The sequence below is a fragment of the Sinocyclocheilus grahami genome, unplaced genomic scaffold (assembly GCF_001515645.1).
Source record: "Sinocyclocheilus grahami isolate Dianchi unplaced genomic scaffold, SAMN03320097.WGS_v1.1 scaffold129.1, whole genome shotgun sequence".
NCBI classification, from domain to species: domain Eukaryota; kingdom Metazoa; phylum Chordata; class Actinopteri; order Cypriniformes; family Cyprinidae; genus Sinocyclocheilus; species Sinocyclocheilus grahami.
Genome location: NW_015505308.1, coordinates 1,002,292 through 1,024,327, shown reverse-complemented (window position 1 = coordinate 1,024,327; position 22,036 = coordinate 1,002,292). Strand labels below are relative to the sequence as shown.

Genomic DNA, 22,036 nt, shown 5'->3' with positions numbered 1-22,036 from the left:
AGTAAACGAATTCCTTCAAACAGTAGCCTAAGTTCAAAACAGCTTCAGAGAAAACCCGACCGGTTTCATCAGAGATTGCTTAGAGTCAGGTCTAGAATGATTCTTTTCAGTGCGTATTTGGCTTAAAAGCACAAGTGTTTTATAATGGACGCTGCTGAAGCCTGAAGGGTTTTTTTAGCTTCTGAATGGGTACAGTCAGGTAGACTGTAAACATAGGAGTAGAGCTGCACAATTCTGGATAAATTGATCACGATTTAAAACATTTTTTTGGTATCAAATGGAGATCATGATTCTCCTACAGATAACTAAACAAAATAGCTTGTCTACTAGAGGTTCTGACTAAATGTTAATTGCTGCAGTCTATGTAATTTTTTACATTTTAATTATTTATTGCAAAATCTGCACCTTTTGTGGCTAATGTTAATTTCATAATGATCCTTACTCCAGTAAGTCAAGTAGCAGAAGTTACAGAAAGTGAAAATGTGGAAATACTATTGGCCCATTTTGGGGTGAACTAAATATGCAAGACTAGTCTTGACACTTACATGTCACTGTTTATAACACAGGCCGTTGCTAGGCCGCTTAAAAAAATGGGGGCATAAATTAAGAGTATACCCACTTCTCCAGGCACCACTACACCACTGCTAGAGATGCTTTGTTCACCCTTTCCCATTGTTTTTGTCTCACTTCCACCCAGCAATCCCATCATCCACGAGGCCTTTCAGTGCGGCTCCCATTAAACCCCATGGGTAAGATGTGTTAATTCCGTTCCTCCAATCAGATCTGAGAAAATGCCAAATCCATCTGCACTGTTGCCCTTTCATTCCCCAAAGACTTCCTGTGACCTCATGACATCTTCACTGTTATTTGCAGTGGATTATAAAGCAAATTGTTCTGCTCCTGGATGCTGATTGGTTAATACAGCTTTACAGCTGTGCTAAAATATATTTCAAATTAAAGTAAAATAGCATAAAAAAATGTAAACGTAAATAGTGTCAGTACTTTATATATTTCTTATATTTGTGTTTTTTTTCATTCATTTATTTGTGTAAGTGCCTGTTTGTACCTTTATGTATATTTATATTTTTATTATTGTTTATATTTATTTGTGTTGTGCCTTTGTTTTCTTTATTTTTCATTACATCTATCTATCTGTCATCTGTCTGTCTGCATTAACACATGTTAGACTGCACCCCATAAACACAATCAAGCCTAGAAAAAAACAGTGAACCACCCCTTTAAAACATATGAGTTTAAACTTCACATATACGGTTTTCAAAGCGGCTGGCACAGCATGTGAGTACTAAATCAAGTTCTAATTCACACACAAGTTTAAGTTAAAAACACACGAGTTACAAAAACAGTCAGTTATGTCTGTGAAGTCTGTGCAGCCAAAGACAGAACAGTTAGCATGTTTTGCTCAAACTTTCACCATGACATTAGAACTGGTACACCATTGTCGCTTGCAAAATCAAAATAATGGCGCCGTTGGTGCAAACTTACAGAATAAAGGGCAGTAATATTATAATGAGATCCCTTTGCCACGTCACCAAGGGAGCAAAATCAGACGTGCTCGTTTTCTCAGACGCTTGCAGAAAAAGGCTTACCAAAACAAAGTTACTGGGTTAATCTTTTTCACGTTTCCTTGGTTGGTAGATGCACCGGGGACCTGATTATAGCACTTAAAACCTGGAAAAGTCAGATTTTCATGATATGCACCTTTAAAGCTTTTGAAGTCTTTGGAGACTGAGCGCACCGCAGTTGTTGGTCGTTTTCCCATGATGTTCTTGTGATGGGAGCACATGTGGCGAATCAGTGACGTGTGATCTAACAGTGGCCTGCTCTGATGTCATAACCCCAGATTGTGTTTGTCTCAGGGCCATGTGATGGACAACAGGCCAGAGCCCTCAGCTGTGTGCGTGTGTGCGAGGCGGCGTGACACGGATTGGGTGCAAATATAGCCGAGCTCTTTTGATAATAAATAGATGTACGTGAGCGTTTTTGTCCCCTAAGAGCAGACGCTCCCCAGAGACGGGCCGCGCCTTATGAAAGGCATAATCCTCTTGTAGTTTGGCAGCCTGTTTGTGGAGGCCACATCAAAAACTCGGCTGAGTTCAGCGATTCAGTCATGACACAGAATTCTTTCACTTGTTTTTTCCTTCTGCAGTTCAAACATGCTGGACATCATGATGCATTAACAAACTGCTGAGAAGAACCCAAGAAATATTGAGTCTCTTTCAAAAATTATTGGTTTTACTTAGGTCTCTGTGTATATGAAATATAATTCAAAAGTTTGGTGTTTTTGCTCTACTATGTAATGTATTACATTATAAAATAGCCTACTGCAATGTAATATTTAATTTTTTAATTTATTTAGCTTTCATTTTATTTTATTTTTAAAATATAATTCATTTTTAATAAATAAATAATAAAATAATAAAAATATAAAATAATATATAATAAAAAATCATTTTAAATTTAGTTTTAATCATTTTAATTATATATTATTGTGTATTATAATGTATTTTATTTGTTTAAAATTAATTGTGATTATTATTTCTTTCTTTGGGTGGAACTAAACAGCACAATGCGACAAAAATTGTGACTGGCAAATTGTCTTTTCCAGAGTCACTGTTAGGATAGGAACTCAGATTAACATGACAATTTATTGCTTTCAGGACATGCTTTCAGGGTGTGTGCTTTCAAACAATATCAAAAAAGGTTATACGCTGTACAAACACCCTAATAATACAGCTAGCTGGTGACTTTAATAAAACTTGGCTAAAAATATTGTTTTGTACTTAACCTTGCTCCAAAAAAATTGTAACGTCATATTTTGCGAGCAGCGCAGTGGGTTTATGCAGGCCAAGTTGGCGAAGAGTTCAGCTCTAATACCGGCGACTGGCTATCGCTTCCATCAAACGTCTCAAATATATTCATCCCGTCATCTCACGCCGTGCCGTGTGTAAACTGCGCTCACCACACAGGAAACTGCCCGCCTAACATGCCTCTCATTACGGACAGTGAGCCGCTTCACTCCACTCCCATCTATGGCCATGCTTAACATCAACCAGCCGATTCTTTGCATTACTGGGAAATAAATTGCATGTTTATTTTAGATCTGTGTGGCAGCAGCAATATACAGTAAATAAAAATATAAATCCACTGCTCTCTCGTCTCCTCTGAGGCTGGGACTCTAAATAGTGTTCTGTGCTCGTCTGTGCAGCCAAAGACAGAACAGTTAGCATGTTTTGCTCAAACTTTCACCATGACATTAGAACTGGTACACCATTGTCGCTTGCAAAATCAAAATAATGGCGCCGTTGGTGCAAACTTACAGAATAAAGGGCAGTAATATTATAATGAGATCCCTTTGCCACGTCACCAAGGGAGCAAAATCAGACGTGCTCGTTTTCTCAGACGCTTGCAGAAAAAGGCTTACCAAAACAAAGTTACTGGGTTAATCTTTTTCACGTTTCCTTGGTTGGTAGATGCACCTGGGACCTGATTATAGCACTTAAAACCTGGAAAAGTCAGATTTTCATGATATGCACCTTTAAAGCTTTTGAAGTCTTTGGAGACTGAGCGCACCGCAGTTGTTGGTCGTTTTCCCATGATGTTCTTGTGATGGGAGCACATGTGGCGAATCAGTGACGTGTGATCTAACAGTGGCCTGCTCTGATGTCATAACCCCAGATTGTGTTTGTCTCAGGGCCATGTGATGGACAACAGGCCAGAGCCCTCAGCTGTGTGCGTGTGTGCGAGGCGGTGTGACACGGATTGGGTGCAAATATAGCCGAGCTCTTTTGATAATAAATAGATGTACGTGAGTGTTTTTGTCCCCTAAGAGCAGACGCTCCCCAGAGACGGGCCGCGCATTATGAAACGCATCATCCTCTTGTAGTTTGGCAGCCTGTTTGTGGAGGCCACATCAAAAACTCGGCTGAGTTCAGCGATTCAGTCATGACACAGAATTCTTTCACTTGTTTTTTCCTTCTGCAGTTCAAACATGCTGGACATCATGATGCATTAACAAACTGCTGAGAAGAACCCAAGAAATATTGAGTCTCTTTCAAAAATTATTGGTTTTACTTAGGTCTCTGTGTATATGAAATATAATTCAAAAGTTTGGTGTTTTTGCTCTACTATGTAATGTATTACATTATAAAATAGCCTACTGCAATGTAATATTTAATTTTTTAATTTATTTAGCTTTCATTTTATTTTATTTTTAAAATATAATTCATTTTTAATAAATAAATAATAAAATAATAAAAATATAAAATAATATATAATAAAAAATCATTTTAAATTTAGTTTTAATCATTTTAATTATATATTATTGTGTATTATAATGTATTTTATTTGTTTAAAATTAATTGTGATTATTATTTCTTTCTTTGGGTGGAACTAAACAGCACAATGCGACAAAAATTGTGACTGGCAAATTGTCTTTTCCAGAGTCACTGTTAGGATAGGAACTCAGATTAACATGACAATTTATTGCTTTCAGGACATGCTTTCAGGGTGTGTGCTTTCAAACAATATCAAAAAAGGTTATACGCTGTACAAACACCCTAATAATACAGCTAGCTGGTGACTTTAATAAAACTTGGCTAAAAATATTGTTTTGTACTTAACCTTGCTCCAAAAAAATTGTAACGTCATATTTTGCGAGCAGCGCAGTGGGTTTATGCAGGCCAAGTTGGCGAAGAGTTCAGCTCTAATACCGGCGACTGGCTATCGCTTCCATCAAACGTCTCAAATATATTCATCCCGTCATCTCACGCCGTGCCGTGTGTAAACTGCGCTCACCACACAGGAAACTGCCCGCCTAACATGCCTCTCATTACGGACAGTGAGCCGCTTCACTCCACTCCCATCTATGGCCATGCTTAACATCAACCAGCCGATTCTTTGCATTATTAACGTCAATAAGTGACGACAATGAAAAGTGTGAATTTGCACAGCCACGGTCGCTCCTGCAGTGCTGTGTGTTTACGAGCGCATTAAACACGGTGACCGCAGATAAACAAAGTTTTCTTGCTGTCGGACTGAACTTTTCGATCAAGATTCTGTGCTTGGGTTCCTTTTGGTTATTGCATGCACATGCTGCGTCCGAGGTCACGCTTTACAGCTCTCTCTGTATGGCAAGCCATTTTAACATTGTCTATAAAGCGTACTGTTATCTATTTTCATGTTACTAGTACTTATTTGTTGGTTACTAGTGCTTATTCTTTAGTAGTACATTTTTAAAAGGTACTAGTACTTACTCATTAGAAACTAGTTCTTATTAGATACTGGTACTCATTCATTAGATACTTGTACCAATGTAGGCTAGTAGATACTAGTGCATATTAAATAGATACTTGTACTTATTATTAGATAATACTTATTCATTAGATACTAGTTATTACTAATTCATTCGATACTAATACTTATTCATTATAATACTCATACCTAGTAAATTGAAACTAGTTCTTATTTATCAGATACTAGTTCTTATTTCAGTAGTGACTAGTAACAATTGCTGTTACTTGTAACACGTCAAATTTTTGCCATTAACATCATTCAGATATCAACTATTCGGTTCTGACTAGTATGTATCCAATTATGATAGTACAAATTTTTTATATACTAGTAGTTATTCATTAAGTACTAGTACTTATACTACTATTTATTCATTGATAGTTCTTATTTACTTATTCATTAGATAATTATACCTATTAAGATACTAGAACTTATTAATTATATACTAGATATTGAGTAGCTACTAATACTTATTCAATAGACACTAGTACACATTTATTTGATATTAGTACCTATTCCAAATGTTACTAGTAAGATTTGTTTTGTTTTTTGTTTTTTTTTACTAGTAAGATTTTTAACTGAACTCCACAGTGGACATTCTGACTAGTCATAACATAAGACAAGTAACTATATAATAAGACTAGGACTGTTTAATACGATTTGTTACTAGTAACAATTGCAAAAGATACTAGTGTCTAATAAATACATTCTAGTACCTAATGACTAACTATTCTATTATATATCTATTAAATGGGTACTAGTACTAAGTACTACTATCTAATGAATACTTACTAGTACTTTTTAAAAAGACAGTAGTAACTAGTGAAATAAGAACTAGTATCTAATGAATAAGTATGCAATATCTTTAAAAAGTTACTAGTAGATCAAGAATAAGCACTAGTGACTAATGAATAAGTCCTAGTACTTAGTGGAATAGATACTAGTATTTAACAAAATAAGTACTAGTAGCATTAAAATGGATACTAGTATATTTGAATAGTAAGGATTGGGGTTGGGCCGATAGATGATGCCATCACCGATGGCTGATAGACATCTCGATGTTGAGCCGACATCGTGATTCCCCCCGCAATCTGCCACATCCCAATACCGTGTTCGGAAAGAAAATGACGTGTATACGGAACGCCTAAAGGGAATAAATACGAGATGGGAGGAAAATACATATTTTAATAATTTCTCTTGCAGTTATATCATTGGGTAATTATACTGTATTAATTATATAAATTGCGGGCATCAGGGAAGCGCTATTATGCCTGGCATTGAAACTGCTTTTGAATGCACGATCGCTTTTTAGTTTCACTTTCACTTTCGAGATAAGTAGTACTTACCACACATTTTACATGATTAGATGTTTGCCAGTGGTGCTGAGGATCTGCAAATTATTCGCCATTGTCCTCAGTAAAACTTGGCTAAAAATATTGTTTTGTACTTAACCTTGCTCCAAAAAAATTGTAACGTCATATTTTGCGAGCAGCGCAGTGGGTTTATGCAGGCCAAGTTGGCGAAGAGTTCAGCTCTAATACCGGCGACTGGCTATCGCTTCCATCAAACGTCTCAAATATATTCATCCCGTCATCTCACGCCGTGCCGTGTGTAAACTGCGCTCACCACACAGGAAACTGCCCGCCTAACATGCCTCTCATTACGGACAGTGAGCCGCTTCACTCCACTCCCATCTATGGCCATGCTTAACATCAACCAGCCGATTCTTTGCATTATTAACGTCAATAAGTGACGACAATGAAAAGTGTGAATTTGCACAGCCACGGTCGCTCCTGCAGTGCTGTGTGTTTACGAGCGCATTAAACACGGTGACCGCAGATAAACAAAGTTTTCTTGCTGTCGGACTGAACTTTTCGATCAAGATTCTGTGCTTGGGTTCCTTTTGGTTATTGCATGCACATGCTGCGTCCGAGGTCACGCTTTACAGCTCTCTCTGTATGGCAAGCCATTTTAACATTGTCTATAAAGCGTACTGTTATCTATTTTCATGTTACTAGTACTTATTTGTTGGTTACTAGTGCTTATTCTTTAGTAGTACATTTTTAAAAGGTACTAGTACTTACTCATTAGAAACTAGTTCTTATTAGATACTGGTACTCATTCATTAGATACTTGTACCAATGTAGGCTAGTAGATACTAGTGCATATTAAATAGATACTTGTACTTATTATTAGATAATACTTATTCATTAGATACTAGTTATTACTAATTCATTCGATACTAATACTTATTCATTATAATACTCATACCTAGTAAATTGAAACTAGTTCTTATTTATCAGATACTAGTTCTTATTTCAGTAGTGACTAGTAACAATTGCTGTTACTTGTAACACGTCAAATTTTTGCCATTAACATCATTCAGATATCAACTATTCGGTTCTGACTAGTATGTATCCAATTATGATAGTACAAATTTTTTATATACTAGTAGTTATTCATTAAGTACTAGTACTTATACTACTATTTATTCATTGATAGTTCTTATTTACTTATTCATTAGATAATTATACCTATTAAGATACTAGAACTTATTAATTATATACTAGATATTGAGTAGCTACTAATACTTATTCAATAGACACTAGTACACATTTATTTGATATTAGTACCTATTCCAAATGTTACTAGTAAGATTTGTTTTGTTTTTTGTTTTTTTTTACTAGTAAGATTTTTAACTGAACTCCACAGTGGACATTCTGACTAGTCATAACATAAGACAAGTAACTATATAATAAGACTAGGACTGTTTAATACGATTTGTTACTAGTAACAATTGCAAAAGATACTAGTGTCTAATAAATACATTCTAGTACCTAATGACTAACTATTCTATTATATATCTATTAAATGGGTACTAGTACTAAGTACTACTATCTAATGAATACTTACTAGTACTTTTTAAAAAGACAGTAGTAACTAGTGAAATAAGAACTAGTATCTAATGAATAAGTATGCAATATCTTTAAAAAGTTACTAGTAGATCAAGAATAAGCACTAGTGACTAATGAATAAGTCCTAGTACTTAGTGGAATAGATACTAGTATTTAACAAAATAAGTACTAGTAGCATTAAAATGGATACTAGTATATTTGAATAGTAAGGATTGGGGTTGGGCCGATAGATGATGCCATCACCGATGGCTGATAGACATCTCGATGTTGAGCCGACATCGTGATTCCCCCCGCAATCTGCCACATCCCAATACCGTGTTCGGAAAGAAAATGACGTGTATACGGAACGCCTAAAGGGAATAAATACGAGATGGGAGGAAAATACATATTTTAATAATTTCTCTTGCAGTTATATCATTGGGTAATTATACTGTATTAATTATATAAATTGCGGGCATCAGGGAAGCGCTATTATGCCTGGCATTGAAACTGCTTTTGAATGCACGATCGCTTTTTAGTTTCACTTTCACTTTCGAGATAAGTAGTACTTACCACATATTTTACATGATTAGATGTTTGCCAGTGGTGCTGAGGATCTGCAAATTATTCGCCATTGTCCTCAGTCATCTCTCTGTTTATGTGGTAAGTGAAATTTTATATACTGTAATGTAACAGGCAACCGTTAGCAATCGTTTTCTGAATACGGATTCACGCTTCAGGCACACCCTCTAACTCCCTCCCCCATGCCGATGTCATCGTTCATCGCGATGTTTCACTGTAGACATCGTCCGATGCCTTTTTTGTAGACATCGCCCAACCCTAGTAAGGATTAAATGTTAAAACAGCTTGCCATACCCTATACGTCCTATGGGAAGGTGTTGTGTAGATGTGAAGCAGGCAGCAGTGAAAACATGAGCAGCGTTTTCACTCACAGCTGAGTTCAGTACAGCGCTGCAGCAAACTGATGACTCCCAGATGTTTAATAAAGCCCCACTCTGTTTCTGTGCGCGCACACATTTTCTCGACTGCGTAAAAAACAGGCATCACTAACCCGTCCACAAATGCTGTTTTCATTTAAAAGCCATTTACCTTAATAAATGGGGTATTTGTACTGTAATCTGTTTACGTCTCTCGTTGGTTTTGCATGCAACTGCCCTATATTGTGTAATTTCTCACAGTGTTAACGGTTCACCTCGTGTTTCCATATGAAATGCTGCTCGACTGTGGGAACGAGAGCTTTGCATGTGTTATGTGGACGTTATGTAGACGCTGTCTCTCTACCTTTGTGCTGTCTGTCTGTCTCTCTCTCTGTCAGTCTCAAAGTCAAAGAGAAGTTGAGAAGTTTGCAGACTTCGAAACTTAAGACATGCCGTGACTTGGTAAAATTACTTCAGTTTTTTTGTGATTTTTATTATTTTTAATAAAATTGAATTAAAAGTATATGTGGGTAAATCTCACAAAAGCATGTCATTACAAAATATAAAATTAATAAATAAATAAAATAAGAAACATAATTTTCCATAAAAATTAAACCTCTTTTTAGGATATTTTGCATTGACACATTTTTTCCTCACATATTCTCATTACCATAATTAATTTTTTTCTATTTTCATCCCTTTTTTTACATTTGATTTTTCTTAGTTTATTTCTCTTTAGTTTTTTTTATTTTAATTTTTAATTAATAATTATTACAGTAGTGCAATCATTTTTTACTGTATTACGTAATGTGTTACAAATAAAAAACTGCAGTGTTTGCTGGAAAATGTGCTGAAACTAATATCACAATATTAAATTATTTATAATTATAAAAATTAATAAGCTTTTAAAGTATTACAAATATTAAAAAAATAATTAGCCTTTTTTTACATATTGTAATTATATTAATTGGCCTTTATTTATTCTATATATTGTATTACATGATAAAAAATACTGCAATACCATGTTTTGTTTTGTTTTTTGCATCATTGTAATGTAAGTTTGCTTTATTTTTTAAGAGTAAAATTATTTTTCATTTTGTTCATTTTGTTTGTTTGTTTTAGTGAAACCAAAAACATTTCAGTCATATCAATCAATTATTATATTGCTGTATTAAAAAAATTTTTTTTTATTTTTTTTCTGTTGTTTCTTCTAATTAAACCAGATCTACTGGTTAAAAAACAAACAAACATTTTTTCAAAGCATCACTCACCAGGACATGTTTTAAGCCCTGTTTTGTTCCTAGTTAGCCTCTAATGCAACCCATAACTGTAATATTGTTTTGTTTTTTTAAGAAATACTGGTTCATTTTTCACAAAACAATATCTCAATCCCACATGGTAATATTGTTCCATTAAACTGAGCGTTTGGGCTCCAGAAGGCCGGACAGACATTGGACGCTGTTCCAGGCCTTTCTCTTTTTTAATTTCTGCGGTCGTAACAAGTGGAAGGTTTAGTTAGCAGCAGCTTGTAAACGAGCTCCTGTGTGTAATGTTTATCAGTTTGTTTCCACTGGATTCTCCAGGAATGATTTGCAATGACTAATAAAACAAAGAGGGAGACTTTCAGTCTGATTGCCTTTATTTGACTCGTTATATATATATATATATATATATATATATATATATATATATATATATATATATATATATATTTATTGTGCTGTATGAAAAAGTATGCATTATGCATAAGCGTTTCAAGCAGAAGTATGCTTGTCACATGACCTCAACATGCTTAATTTAGCAAGTGACATCCATTTAGCATTTCAAAAATAATGAGTTAACTTGAAAGATTGTCGCTATAAGGTCAAACCAAGTGCATTGCATTGCATTATGGGATATAGATATTCCATGCAATGGATGTTTGCATGCTATATGTAATAATATTCCGAAATATTATCGTTTTAACTGCACTGACACTGGCCGTTTCTCAATATGCGTCCTTAAGCGATCTTGCGTCCTTGTGTTCTCGCTCTACGTCATCATTAACCGTCGAAGTTCAATTCCAATACTCAAGAACGCAAGTACAGAGAAAGCATGTGAGTGCCCGGATGCGTTCTTGATACCGAGGATGCATCGAATGCAGACTTGAGAGAATCGAACCGTTAGAAATCCCAGAAGATGCTGTGGGCGGACAACGTTCGGAAGCCTGTAAGCTTGCAAGCCTGTGAATACGCGACAGCTCGTGAAAAGAAACATTGTAATTTTGTTTTGCATAATTTTAATAAAGTGATAAAGACCTGGAAAAAAAGCATACATACATTTTATTGGTATATTTTTTAGGATTGATCATTTTAACATTGACAAAATATAGCTAACATTAAATATACATGCCTAAGCCTAATCATTTTTACAAATACATATGGTAAACTAAAATGAATATTATAAATACTATGAAAGTATTGTCTATAATAATATGACCTAAATGTTTTAATATGACATTAGTTTGTGTTGTTATTTATTGTGTCTCGCTCTTTATAATGTTTTGTCAGTTGAGCGCAATAACACAGTGCATCTCAATTCTCACAAAGATGCCTTCTGTGTTCTCGTGTCCTTCCGAGTTCGTTCTTTCAAGATAGCCTGGCAAGACCGGTCTCGACGAGAACACAAGTCCATTCTTTGCGTTCTTGGAATTGAGAAACAGCCGCTGTCTGAAGACAACTAAATTTGAAATCAATTGAGCTGAATAACAATACTGCTGTCTTCTGTAGTGCTGCTTTATATCTGAAATTGAATTTGGTTCAAACTGATGAATTTTACAACATTGATAGTTGAACTGAATTGAAACAACTACACTGAGCTGAATAACGACGCCATCTTCCATTTGAAATTTAATTTGTTTCATAATTGATCAATTTTGCAACGTTGACAGTTATTAAACAAAATTGAATCAATATTGAACTGAATTGAGCTGAATAACAACACTACTGTCTTCTGTAGTGCTGCTTTATAGCTGAAATTGAATTGGGTTCATTGATGAATTTTGCAACATCGACACTGTTATTGAACTGAATTGAATCAGCATTGAACTAAATTGAGCTGAATAATAACACTATCTTCTATAAAAGCTACTTTATATCTGAAATTGAATTTATTTCATAATTGATGAACTTTGCAACATTGACAAAGTTATTGAACTGAATTGAGCTGAATAATGACTCGTGTATTAACTTGTGTAGAGCTGAAATTGAAATTGAAACAGTTGAAATTGAAAACACACAATTGATGAATCTCACAACATTGACACTGTTATTAAACTGAATTGAATCAACACTGAACTAAATTAGCTGAATTACGATTTTATCGACTATCTTATACAGACGTTCTTTGTCTAAAATTGAATGTTTCATAATTGATTAATGTTACTACATGCATGCCATTTTCCTGCACACTTTACTATATGCATTAACAGTTATTTTCCTGCTTTGAAACTATTTGTTTTTTTTAAAGCACAATATAAATAAATGTAACTTAGTTAAACGTAGTATATGCTGCAGAAGTTGTCAACTGCTACCTCCAAATATCTCTCTCTCTCTCTCTCTCTCTCGCTCGCTCGCTCACTTGCTCGCTGCACACACACACACGATGCGCAAAACTCTGCATTTGCCAATTTTTTAATGGGACACGCCAAGTTAGCAATCCTGAAAACACATCAATGTAAAAACGCTGGTCAAGATGTTGACTTGCCCCCTCTCTCCCTCCCTCTCTACCTCTAGCCTATTTGAAAAAATGACAGAGAATTACACTGTAAAAAAAAGAATACCGGCTCCGCTCCCAGGAGCAAAAAAGAAAATTGCTGGTTCAAAAGAGTGGAGTCAGCAGTGCAGGAACGAGGCAGATGGAGATGAAGAAATGATTGGTTGAAATAAAAGTGTGACCCCGTCAGAGCTCGAGCCCGATAACGGATGATCTCACCTCTAGCGGGCAGGTGACAAAGCGAGTGAATTATTGTAAATATCCTGTAATCCTGCGGCGGGGCAATCGGGTCATCCGAACACGTGGAGTGCAGTGTGTCCTATAGATTTGACTGATGGCTGCTCTCTCTGATCAAGCCCTCCTGGGATATTAAACTTTCAGCATGTCTCTCAAGCTCACTTTATCTTGTGTAAAGGTGACATAACTCTGAACGTCATCTATCTGGACAGAAAGTCTCTTTTCCTTCTGCTTTAATGCTTATCAACTTAACGGTTTGATCTTATTAGCATATTAGTATTGTAATTGTGTAAAACACTTTACTGCTGCATACTGTGCACTACACATACACAAAATACATTTTTAATGTTACAAAAGATTTATATTTATATTTATATTTCAAATAAATGCTGTTCTTAAATGCTGCATCACGGTTTCCACAAAATATGAAGCAGTTCAACTGTTTTTATCATTGATAATCAGAAATGTTTCTTGAGCAGCAAATCAGCATATTAGAATGATTTCTGAAGGATCACGTGACACTGAAGGCTGGCGTAGTGATGCTGAAAATTCAGCTTTGCATCACAGGAATACATTACATTTTATAATAAATTTACATTTAAAACAGGTATTTTAAATTGTAATATTTAATTTAATTTAACTGTACTTTTGATCAAATAAATGCAGCCTTGGTGAGCAGAAGTGTGGATGTTTGTTTCTGCAATAGAATAAAAAATAAAAAAAGGCAATTGTGACTTTATATCTCACAATTCTGAGTTTATATCTCACAATTAAGAGATAAAACAGAAGTGTGAGAAAAAAGTCTGAATTTTGAGATAAGTCTCAATTACCTTTTACTCATACATATGAAACTTCTTTTAAAAACACACACACACGCATATATATATATATATATATATATATAACTGACCCCACATTTTTAATGGTTAATTTTTGAGCGTGTGTATAGTAAAACATTGTGTATTTCGATAGACACTTCAAACTAGTTTGCTATCTTGTCGATGATTAATTCTGCAAGCAGTGTCCAATTTTCATCAGTTATTTTGTATTTTTAATTCAAATTTGTGTTAAAATGTCTTTTGCCAGTCTGAACAAGTATGATCCCAGAAGGAGTTAAAAAAAATTATACAATAAGCCTACAATGAGTTGAGTCCTTTGCATTGTGGGGTACATTATTCCACGTAGTGTGTTGTGTTGTATGCTTCATATTTTGGCAAATATACTGCAAAAATAGTATGGGTAATATGGTAGTATGCAATTACAAAGGTCCCTGAATCTCTTTTTCGCCTTTCTCTATGACTGAATGAGATGCTGTTTTTCTATTCTCAGATAAATGTGAACCGCTCTCTCCCTCATGAAATATTTCTCCATGAATTTATGTTTTCAGTGATCTGTTTGGGCTAGCGCTCGTATTGCTTTTGTGCTTGGCCTGTGAGAGTAGAGTTGACCGTTGTTAGATAGATGCATATATTTATCTGAAAGTTAAATAAATACAACCGCACATTCCAGCACAGAGCAGGAACTACAACAAGAGCGTATCGTCTTTCAGGATAAAAGTACAGAAATGTCTGAGCTACTTCAAATAAAATAAAATAAATGGTAGCACTTTACATTAAGGTTCCATTTGTTAACGTTAGTTAACTACGTTTGTGAAAAGTGCTTCTAAAGCATTTCAAGAAATAGTTCACACAAAAAAAATTAAAATTTGCTGTGAATTTACTCACCCTCAGGCCATCCCAGATGTAGATGAGTTTGTTTCTTCATGGGAACAGATTTGGAGAAATGGATTGTTTCTTCCAAACACGCAGCTTTTGGCTTCACAAGATGTTGACTGATGGACTGGAGTGGAGTGGAGAGGAGTGGATTATTTATGGATTATTGTGATGTTTTTATCAGCTGTTTGGACTCTCATTCTGACGGCACCCATTCACTGCAGAGGATCCATTGGTGAGCAGGTGAATGTATAATGATACATTTCTCTGAATCTGTTTTGATGAATAATTGAACTCATCTACATCTTCGATAGCTCAAGGGGGAATAAATTGTCAGCAAATTTTCATTTTTGGGTGAACTATTCCTTTAACAAACAGGACCTTATTGTAAATTGTGTCCAAAAAAACAGTACGCGAGCATGCTTGGTTTATCAGGCATCTTTTAATGGTGAGGTGATCAATCAGCTTGTTTAATGGAGGAAGCAAAAGTACTAGGAATTGTGATCCAGATCAGGGTTACTAGTTACACTCCAACCAACCTTCCCAGCGGCTCACGCCGTGTCCTGCACCTCTCATTTGCAAATGCACACGGCACGTATATTTAGCAGGCATCATAAATTATATATACATTCAATATCATATAAGATTCAATAGCAGGCAGAGCCTGAATCGTGTGATAAATAAAGTGCACAGTGGCTTTAATGTTTGAGATCGGCCAATGAGGCAACTATTACCATGGAGATTATGATGTGTAGTGTAGTTCTGTGTATGAAATGATTACTCAAGACAAACGTGAAGTGAGTTCCTGAAGGTGACCTCTCGATTGTTCGGTGTGACTCAGGTGAAGGATGACAATCTGAAACCCCACGAGATTCCCGGGAAGCATTTGACATCACATAAGCTTATGTAATTCCTCGTGAATCATGTCATTTCGTGGAGCTGAGGGTGACCTCGCTGTTTCACAAAATCGTCTCTTAAAGCCACACAAAAGAGGACAAATGGAGCGGGTCTCGGAGACCTTCGTCCCTGTTGTAAACTCTGTGTTAAGGTTGAACTGACTCCCGCTGCCCGAGGGTTATATAGTTAATGAAAATGGAAAACAGATTAGATTCAGGGACTTCAAAGCCAAAGAGCATGGAAGTATGTGCGTAATGCTCTTAAAATCAATGGTGCTCCAAAACAATCAAAAACTGTGTGCATCTGCACCTTCATTGTAGTCTGTATGTTTGGACCAAAAGAACTTGTAAGAGTTTTACCTATTTACTCTCACTCATGCTGTTTCAGTGCAGTTAATATTTCTGTGGAACACAAAATGAGACGTTTTGAAGAAACTTCATGCAGGCTTTTCCATACAATGTTCATAGTTCATGTCCCTGTCATGCTCCAAAAAGAACAGAGCTAAACTAAACTACAATATTAGTTCATATGTCTGTCATGCTCCAAAAATAATAAAATAAAATATTAATTCATGTGCCTGTCATGCTCCAAGAAGAACTAAAGTAAGATCAAATAAAATACTAGAAATGTTAGTTATGCTGATAATGGATGAATATATATACTATTTTGTTTAAATAATTAAAAATGTAAAGGCTAAATCACAATATTATTATTGTACTCTGCAAAATGTATATTAATTTTGAGATCTGCTGTATTTTACATTGTCATTAAATTATTATATGAATTTTTTATTTTATTTACTTTAATTATTAAATGGTAAAGGTAATGCACTATTAAATATCCAATATTGGTCAAATGTGATGTTAAAAAAATCTGTAAAATCAATCATTAACTGATATATCATCAATATACTAATGTTCAAAAGTCACTAAGATAAATAAAAAGAAAGAAAGAAATTAATACTTTTTTCAACAAGGATGCATTAAATTGATCAAAATTGCACATTAAAAAAATTGTATTATGTAACAAAAAAAATATTTTCAAATAAATGTTGTTTCTGAACTTTCTATTCATCACAGAATCCTGAAAATGTTCATAAAAATATTAAGCAACACAACTGTTTTCAACATTGATAGTAATAATCATCTTTCTTGAGAAGAAAATCAGCATATTAGAATGATTTGTGACACTGAAGACAAGATGCTGAAAATTCAGCTTTGCATCACAAGAAAAAAATTAATTTGAAAATATATGCACATAGAAACCAGCTATTTTAAATTGTAATAATATTTCCCAACATTACAGCTTTTACTGCAGATATGATCAAATAAATGCAGCCTTGGTGAGCAGAAGAGACATATTTTAAAACATTACAAAATCCTACCGACCCCAAACTTATATATAGTGCATAACATCATGAATCTATCATAACAGTCTGTTCCTCATGCAAAGCCTTCATATGACCTCAGGACTACTTTCATGGTGCATTTATGATGCTTTTTCATTTTTTGCAGCTCAACACGAACTGTTTAATGTATGTGCAAAATCTTGATTGGAATGATGTGGGTGTGAGTAAATCATGAAGTTTCTATTCTCTCGTCATCATTGTCTTAATCATCGCACGCTTTGGGTGGAAAACACCAGCAGTATAAGTGTGACCCTCAGTGAAGTCCAATGGACTGTTTGCTTGCCCTCCTCTGATGTTGTGTTATTCATTTTTTATTTCGGGCCGTAGATGTGTGAAACGCGTTCGGTCCTTTCAGACGGCTGAGGTGTTTCACTCAGAGCTGGTAAGTCCATCTCCCTGACGTGTCAGATCACAGGGCCAGACAGCAGAAACCAGCTGCTCTCACAATGCTAAAATACCAGATCTCCCACAAGAGTTGAGTGCTACGGGTTACCTCCTCAAGTCAGGGCACTTTCATGTTCGACATGAAGAAACTCATCGCTCTACTAGAGTGCTTTTAATGAGCCTGAGAATGAAAGAGAGTTTAAACTCATGCATGTTTTAGTTTTAGTGCCGGCTGCTTAATCATTCCATGATGCAAGCTCTGGAGGCGTTTTCATTAACGATTGATGATCGTTATGAAACTTAACAACTTTTGACCATCTTTGGACCAAAAAGACTGCCACTTATCCCACCGACCCTCACTTAAGATGGGAGTTACGGCCTAGCACTTAATGGTTAGCGCGCATGCTTAGACACATGAGATATGTATGTGTGTGTGTGTGTATATATATATATGTGTGTATAGAGAGAGAGAGCAAAACACAGAATTCATCAGAACCATTGCTAATACTCATAGATGTTTGGGCTGTTGTTTTCCCACCAAAATGATGTCATTTCCTGGAGGGTGATGTCATTAAGGAAGTGGCTTTTGTTAGTTAGGGATTTTAAAAAGAGTAACAGGCTGGAAAGTGAAACTGAGGAAAACTGATATTGTGGTATTTTAGTATGGTAACACTTTAGTATAGGGACCAATTCTTACTATTAACTAGTTGCTTATTAGCATGCTTATTATTAACATATTGGCTGTTTATTAGTGCTTATAAAGCTCATATTCTGCATGAGCGTATTCTACATCCCTAATCCAACCCAATACCTAAACTTAACAACTACCTTACTAACTATTAATAAGCAGCAAATTAGGAGTTTATTGAGGCAAAAGTCAGAGTTAATGGTTTGTTAATAGCGAGAATTGGACCTTAAAATAAAGTGTGACCATTAGTATTAATTCATATGAAAAGTTGTAAACTGTACTCGATATTAAGATGGAATTCTAAAAAAAATAAAGGTAATTGTAACTTTTTATCTTCCAATTCAGACCTTTTTTTGCACAATTCAGAGCTTATTTTTCATTCTTGAAAAGGGGGGGGGGGATTCCTCTGAATTGTGAGATATAAACATAAACTGCAAGATATAAACTCAGATCTGTGAGAAATAAACTTGAAATTCTGAGGAAAAAATGATGAAAAATCTGAATTGTGAGATATAAACTCACAATTATGAAAAAATGTCAAAATTGGGAGAAACAGTTGCAATATCTCTATTTTTTTATTCCATGGCGGAAACAAAACAAAAACAAAAGTGAGATATATATCCACAATTGTGAGGAAATTCTTGCAATTTTTCTCAGACGTCCAAATTGAGATAAAAAGTCACAATTACCTTTTTACTTTTTAATTCTGTGACAGAAACAGGCTTCCATACATAAATGATGGAGACATGAAAATGTACTGTGTAGTAGAAATGATGCTCCTCTCTGCCTTCAGTCTCAATAAAAGTTTTTAAAAGGCCACGTTTTAGTCCAATATCATTATATATGTCCTTCACTTCCTCCTCCTTCCGTGTCTGGCCTGTGGTTCTCAGGTGGAGGTTTTGAGGCTCTCTCAATCCTCCTCCCTACCGCTTCCTGTTGGGCCTGAGTTTGATTTACATCTGCACATGGCGTAACATTACAGCTCCTGTGCTCCCCAAGGACACGTCTGGCAGCGGCACACAGACTAACCCCGTTTGAACTGCGTCTTTCCTACATTTAGCACAATCAGTGCCGGCTAATTCAGCTGGCGTCTGCGTCACTGCCAGCCCTCTAATGGTGTGAAGCGCTACTGTATGTGAGCGCGGTGTTTATCTGTCCTATCAGCTCATTCTCTCGCATTTAGTTCTCTCTAGCTCTCTTTTACACACTTCTCTCTCTTTCTCTCTCTCTCACCTTCTTCTCTTGAAGAGATTTAAGGTCAGTGTTGTTCACTGAGTGACACAAAGCACAAGAGACAGACCGGGGTGAATCTCATCAAACCTGTCAAAAATGTAAAGGTCATATTTAGTTTCATTTAGCCATTTGATTTCATCTTAGTTTAAAAAATGAAATTAAGCCTTTTTTAAAACTATGATTTTTGAGACAGAATTGTAATTAAAATGTTCCCCATATATTTATATTACAGTTAAATAATAGAGTATTTTAGTATATTATAGTATTTATTATTTTTATGTATGTAAAATACTGAATGACCATGAAAATAGTCACTAAAATAACTACAAATGGGAATTATTACCAGTGTTATTTTAATATAATTTATATACTATAATAATTATATTAAGAATAATTAATATTTAGAATTTATTTCTATGCTTTTGGTTTACATTTATATATATATATATATATTGTTTTGTGACGCCATTATTTATTGTTTTTATTTCTAATTCAATTTTTATTAAAATTGGCCATGATCCTCATATATTTATATTAGTTGTGTGTAAATATACACTGTATTACAATATTTAGAATCATTACTTTGAAAATGAATTATTACAGGTGTTATTTTAGTATTGATATACTATAATAATATTTGTTGATGTTTTGAATGAGCTTTTTTCATGCTTTCAATTTTTCTTTTAATTTCATTGTAATTAATTTTGTGCTTTTTTGATTAAAAAAATATTTCCATTTAGCTTTTTTATTTATGTTTTAATTTCAGTAAACGTATTTCAGTTAGTTGACATGGCAACATTTGTAATTTTTCTTACCTTTGCTTACATTTCTAACCTTTTACATTTTTTCCTCTAATATTTATATTTTATTTCATTTCAGCCTTTTTTCAGTTAGTAAAAATGATTTTAAGAGCATGTCAGTTAACAATAACAACACTGATTATTAGAAAAAAATGAAGTGTGTAATATCTATATATGTTGCTATAATTATGAGATTTTTCCTCTGAATTATGATAATCCCAAATTGGGGCCAAAAAAAGTGCTTTATGGTCAAATAATGTCATAGTCCTAAAGCCGTCTTCACTTTCTTCATGCAAAATTAAAATCGTCTTTATTTTGATTTTGGAGTGAAATTTTAGTTTTAGGGTTGAAATATGACCTGGACATTTGCTATCTCTATGCTACTTGAAGGTACACGTCCTAAAAATGGCATTTGAAGTCTCAAATGTTAGAATACAGTGTTATAATGACGGTGGGACAGGAAGTGGATTGGATGGCGGGCTGCAGCTGGAGAGGAATATTCAGGGGTGGGGGGCGACGTGGGGACAGGCCTGTCACTAACGGTAAGATCCGCTCCGTCGTCGGGTCGCGGGGAACATGCTCGCTTTCAATCCGCATGAGCGTCAAGCGGAGGCGTTTAGTGTTGTGTGTGTCGGGCCCTGGGGAAGCACTGACCTCACACGAGCCTCTGAGCAACGCCTTTCACCCGTGTCTGCACCGGATGCATCCGGCTGGCATGAAGATTTAGGGTTTCTGAAAGTTACAGGCTCCGAGGAGGTTCCTGTTTTTGATATTTTATGACCCTATTGTAAACACTGGTCAGTGATATGATGGCTTCTGGCTGATGGGATCTGCATACGCAGCCTTTTGTCTGGACTGCTGAACGTCTCCAGCTAAAGCTGTCAGATGAGAGAGCGTCTCCACAGACAAACAGCGAGGGTCAGCGGCGTTCACATCCAAATATGAGACATGTATTAACAAATATGCCTTGTGGCCCCAATAGGCTAGTCCTAGTATAGAGATCTTTAAGCATACTAGAATACCGTTTTTTTATTATTAAAATAAGACAGTTTCATCTCACAACATGTACTGTTGGTTATGTGTCTCTCAGATCTGTCAGCTTTATGATTATATAATATTATATTATGTTCAGTGTTAGTATTATTTATATACTATTATATTATTTATTAATTACTTTTATTTTTATATTTTCATTTTTCTGTTTATTTTTAGTTGAAGATCTAGTAATTAGTATTTTTATTTTTGTTTTATGTATTTAAATTTAGATTCATTCATTCATTCCTTTATATTAATTTTGGTACTTCAACTTTTTTTTTTTTGGTGGCTTAAGGCAATATTTTAGATTATTAAATTATATTTAGCTTTATTAATTATAGAACAGTTAATGACTTTTTAATTTTCATTATTATACAATTATCATATTATGTTGTATTATTATTAGTATTATATTCAAATGTTTTCAGAAAAGTGTCTAATTGTATGTTATTGCTTTAAGCTTTTTCTAATAAATTAATTTAACTTTTTTTTTCTTTTTAGCCTTTTACTATAGGCCATGGTATTTATAACTGTAATAATTTATTTACTTATTTGGGAAAAAAGTAACATTAGATTAGGTCTCAACATTTAGCCAACAGTAAAATCCCACTTTATCGATGAAGAGTTCATCAAACGCTGATCAAAGCAAATTGCCCAGTGAGATCGTATCATTTTCCTGTAATATTGTGTTCATTTCCATTGCTTTTGATCCAGTTACATTCTCCATTTATGTATTTGGTCACTGTT

At 34.8% G+C, this 22,036-nt stretch overlaps 1 protein-coding gene across 1 annotated transcript in view; it reads left to right on the top strand.

Moving 5' to 3' along the window:
* Nucleotides 1-740, top strand: part of LOC107590549 (zinc finger protein AEBP2-like) — a 40,286-nt gene extending 39,546 nt beyond the window's left edge. The window contains exon 7 of the mRNA XM_016279358.1: nt 698-740. Coding sequence (XP_016134844.1) covers nt 698-740 — 43 coding nt within the window. The remainder of the gene's footprint in view (nt 1-697) is intronic.
* The last annotated feature ends 21,296 nt before the right edge of the window (nt 741-22,036 follow it).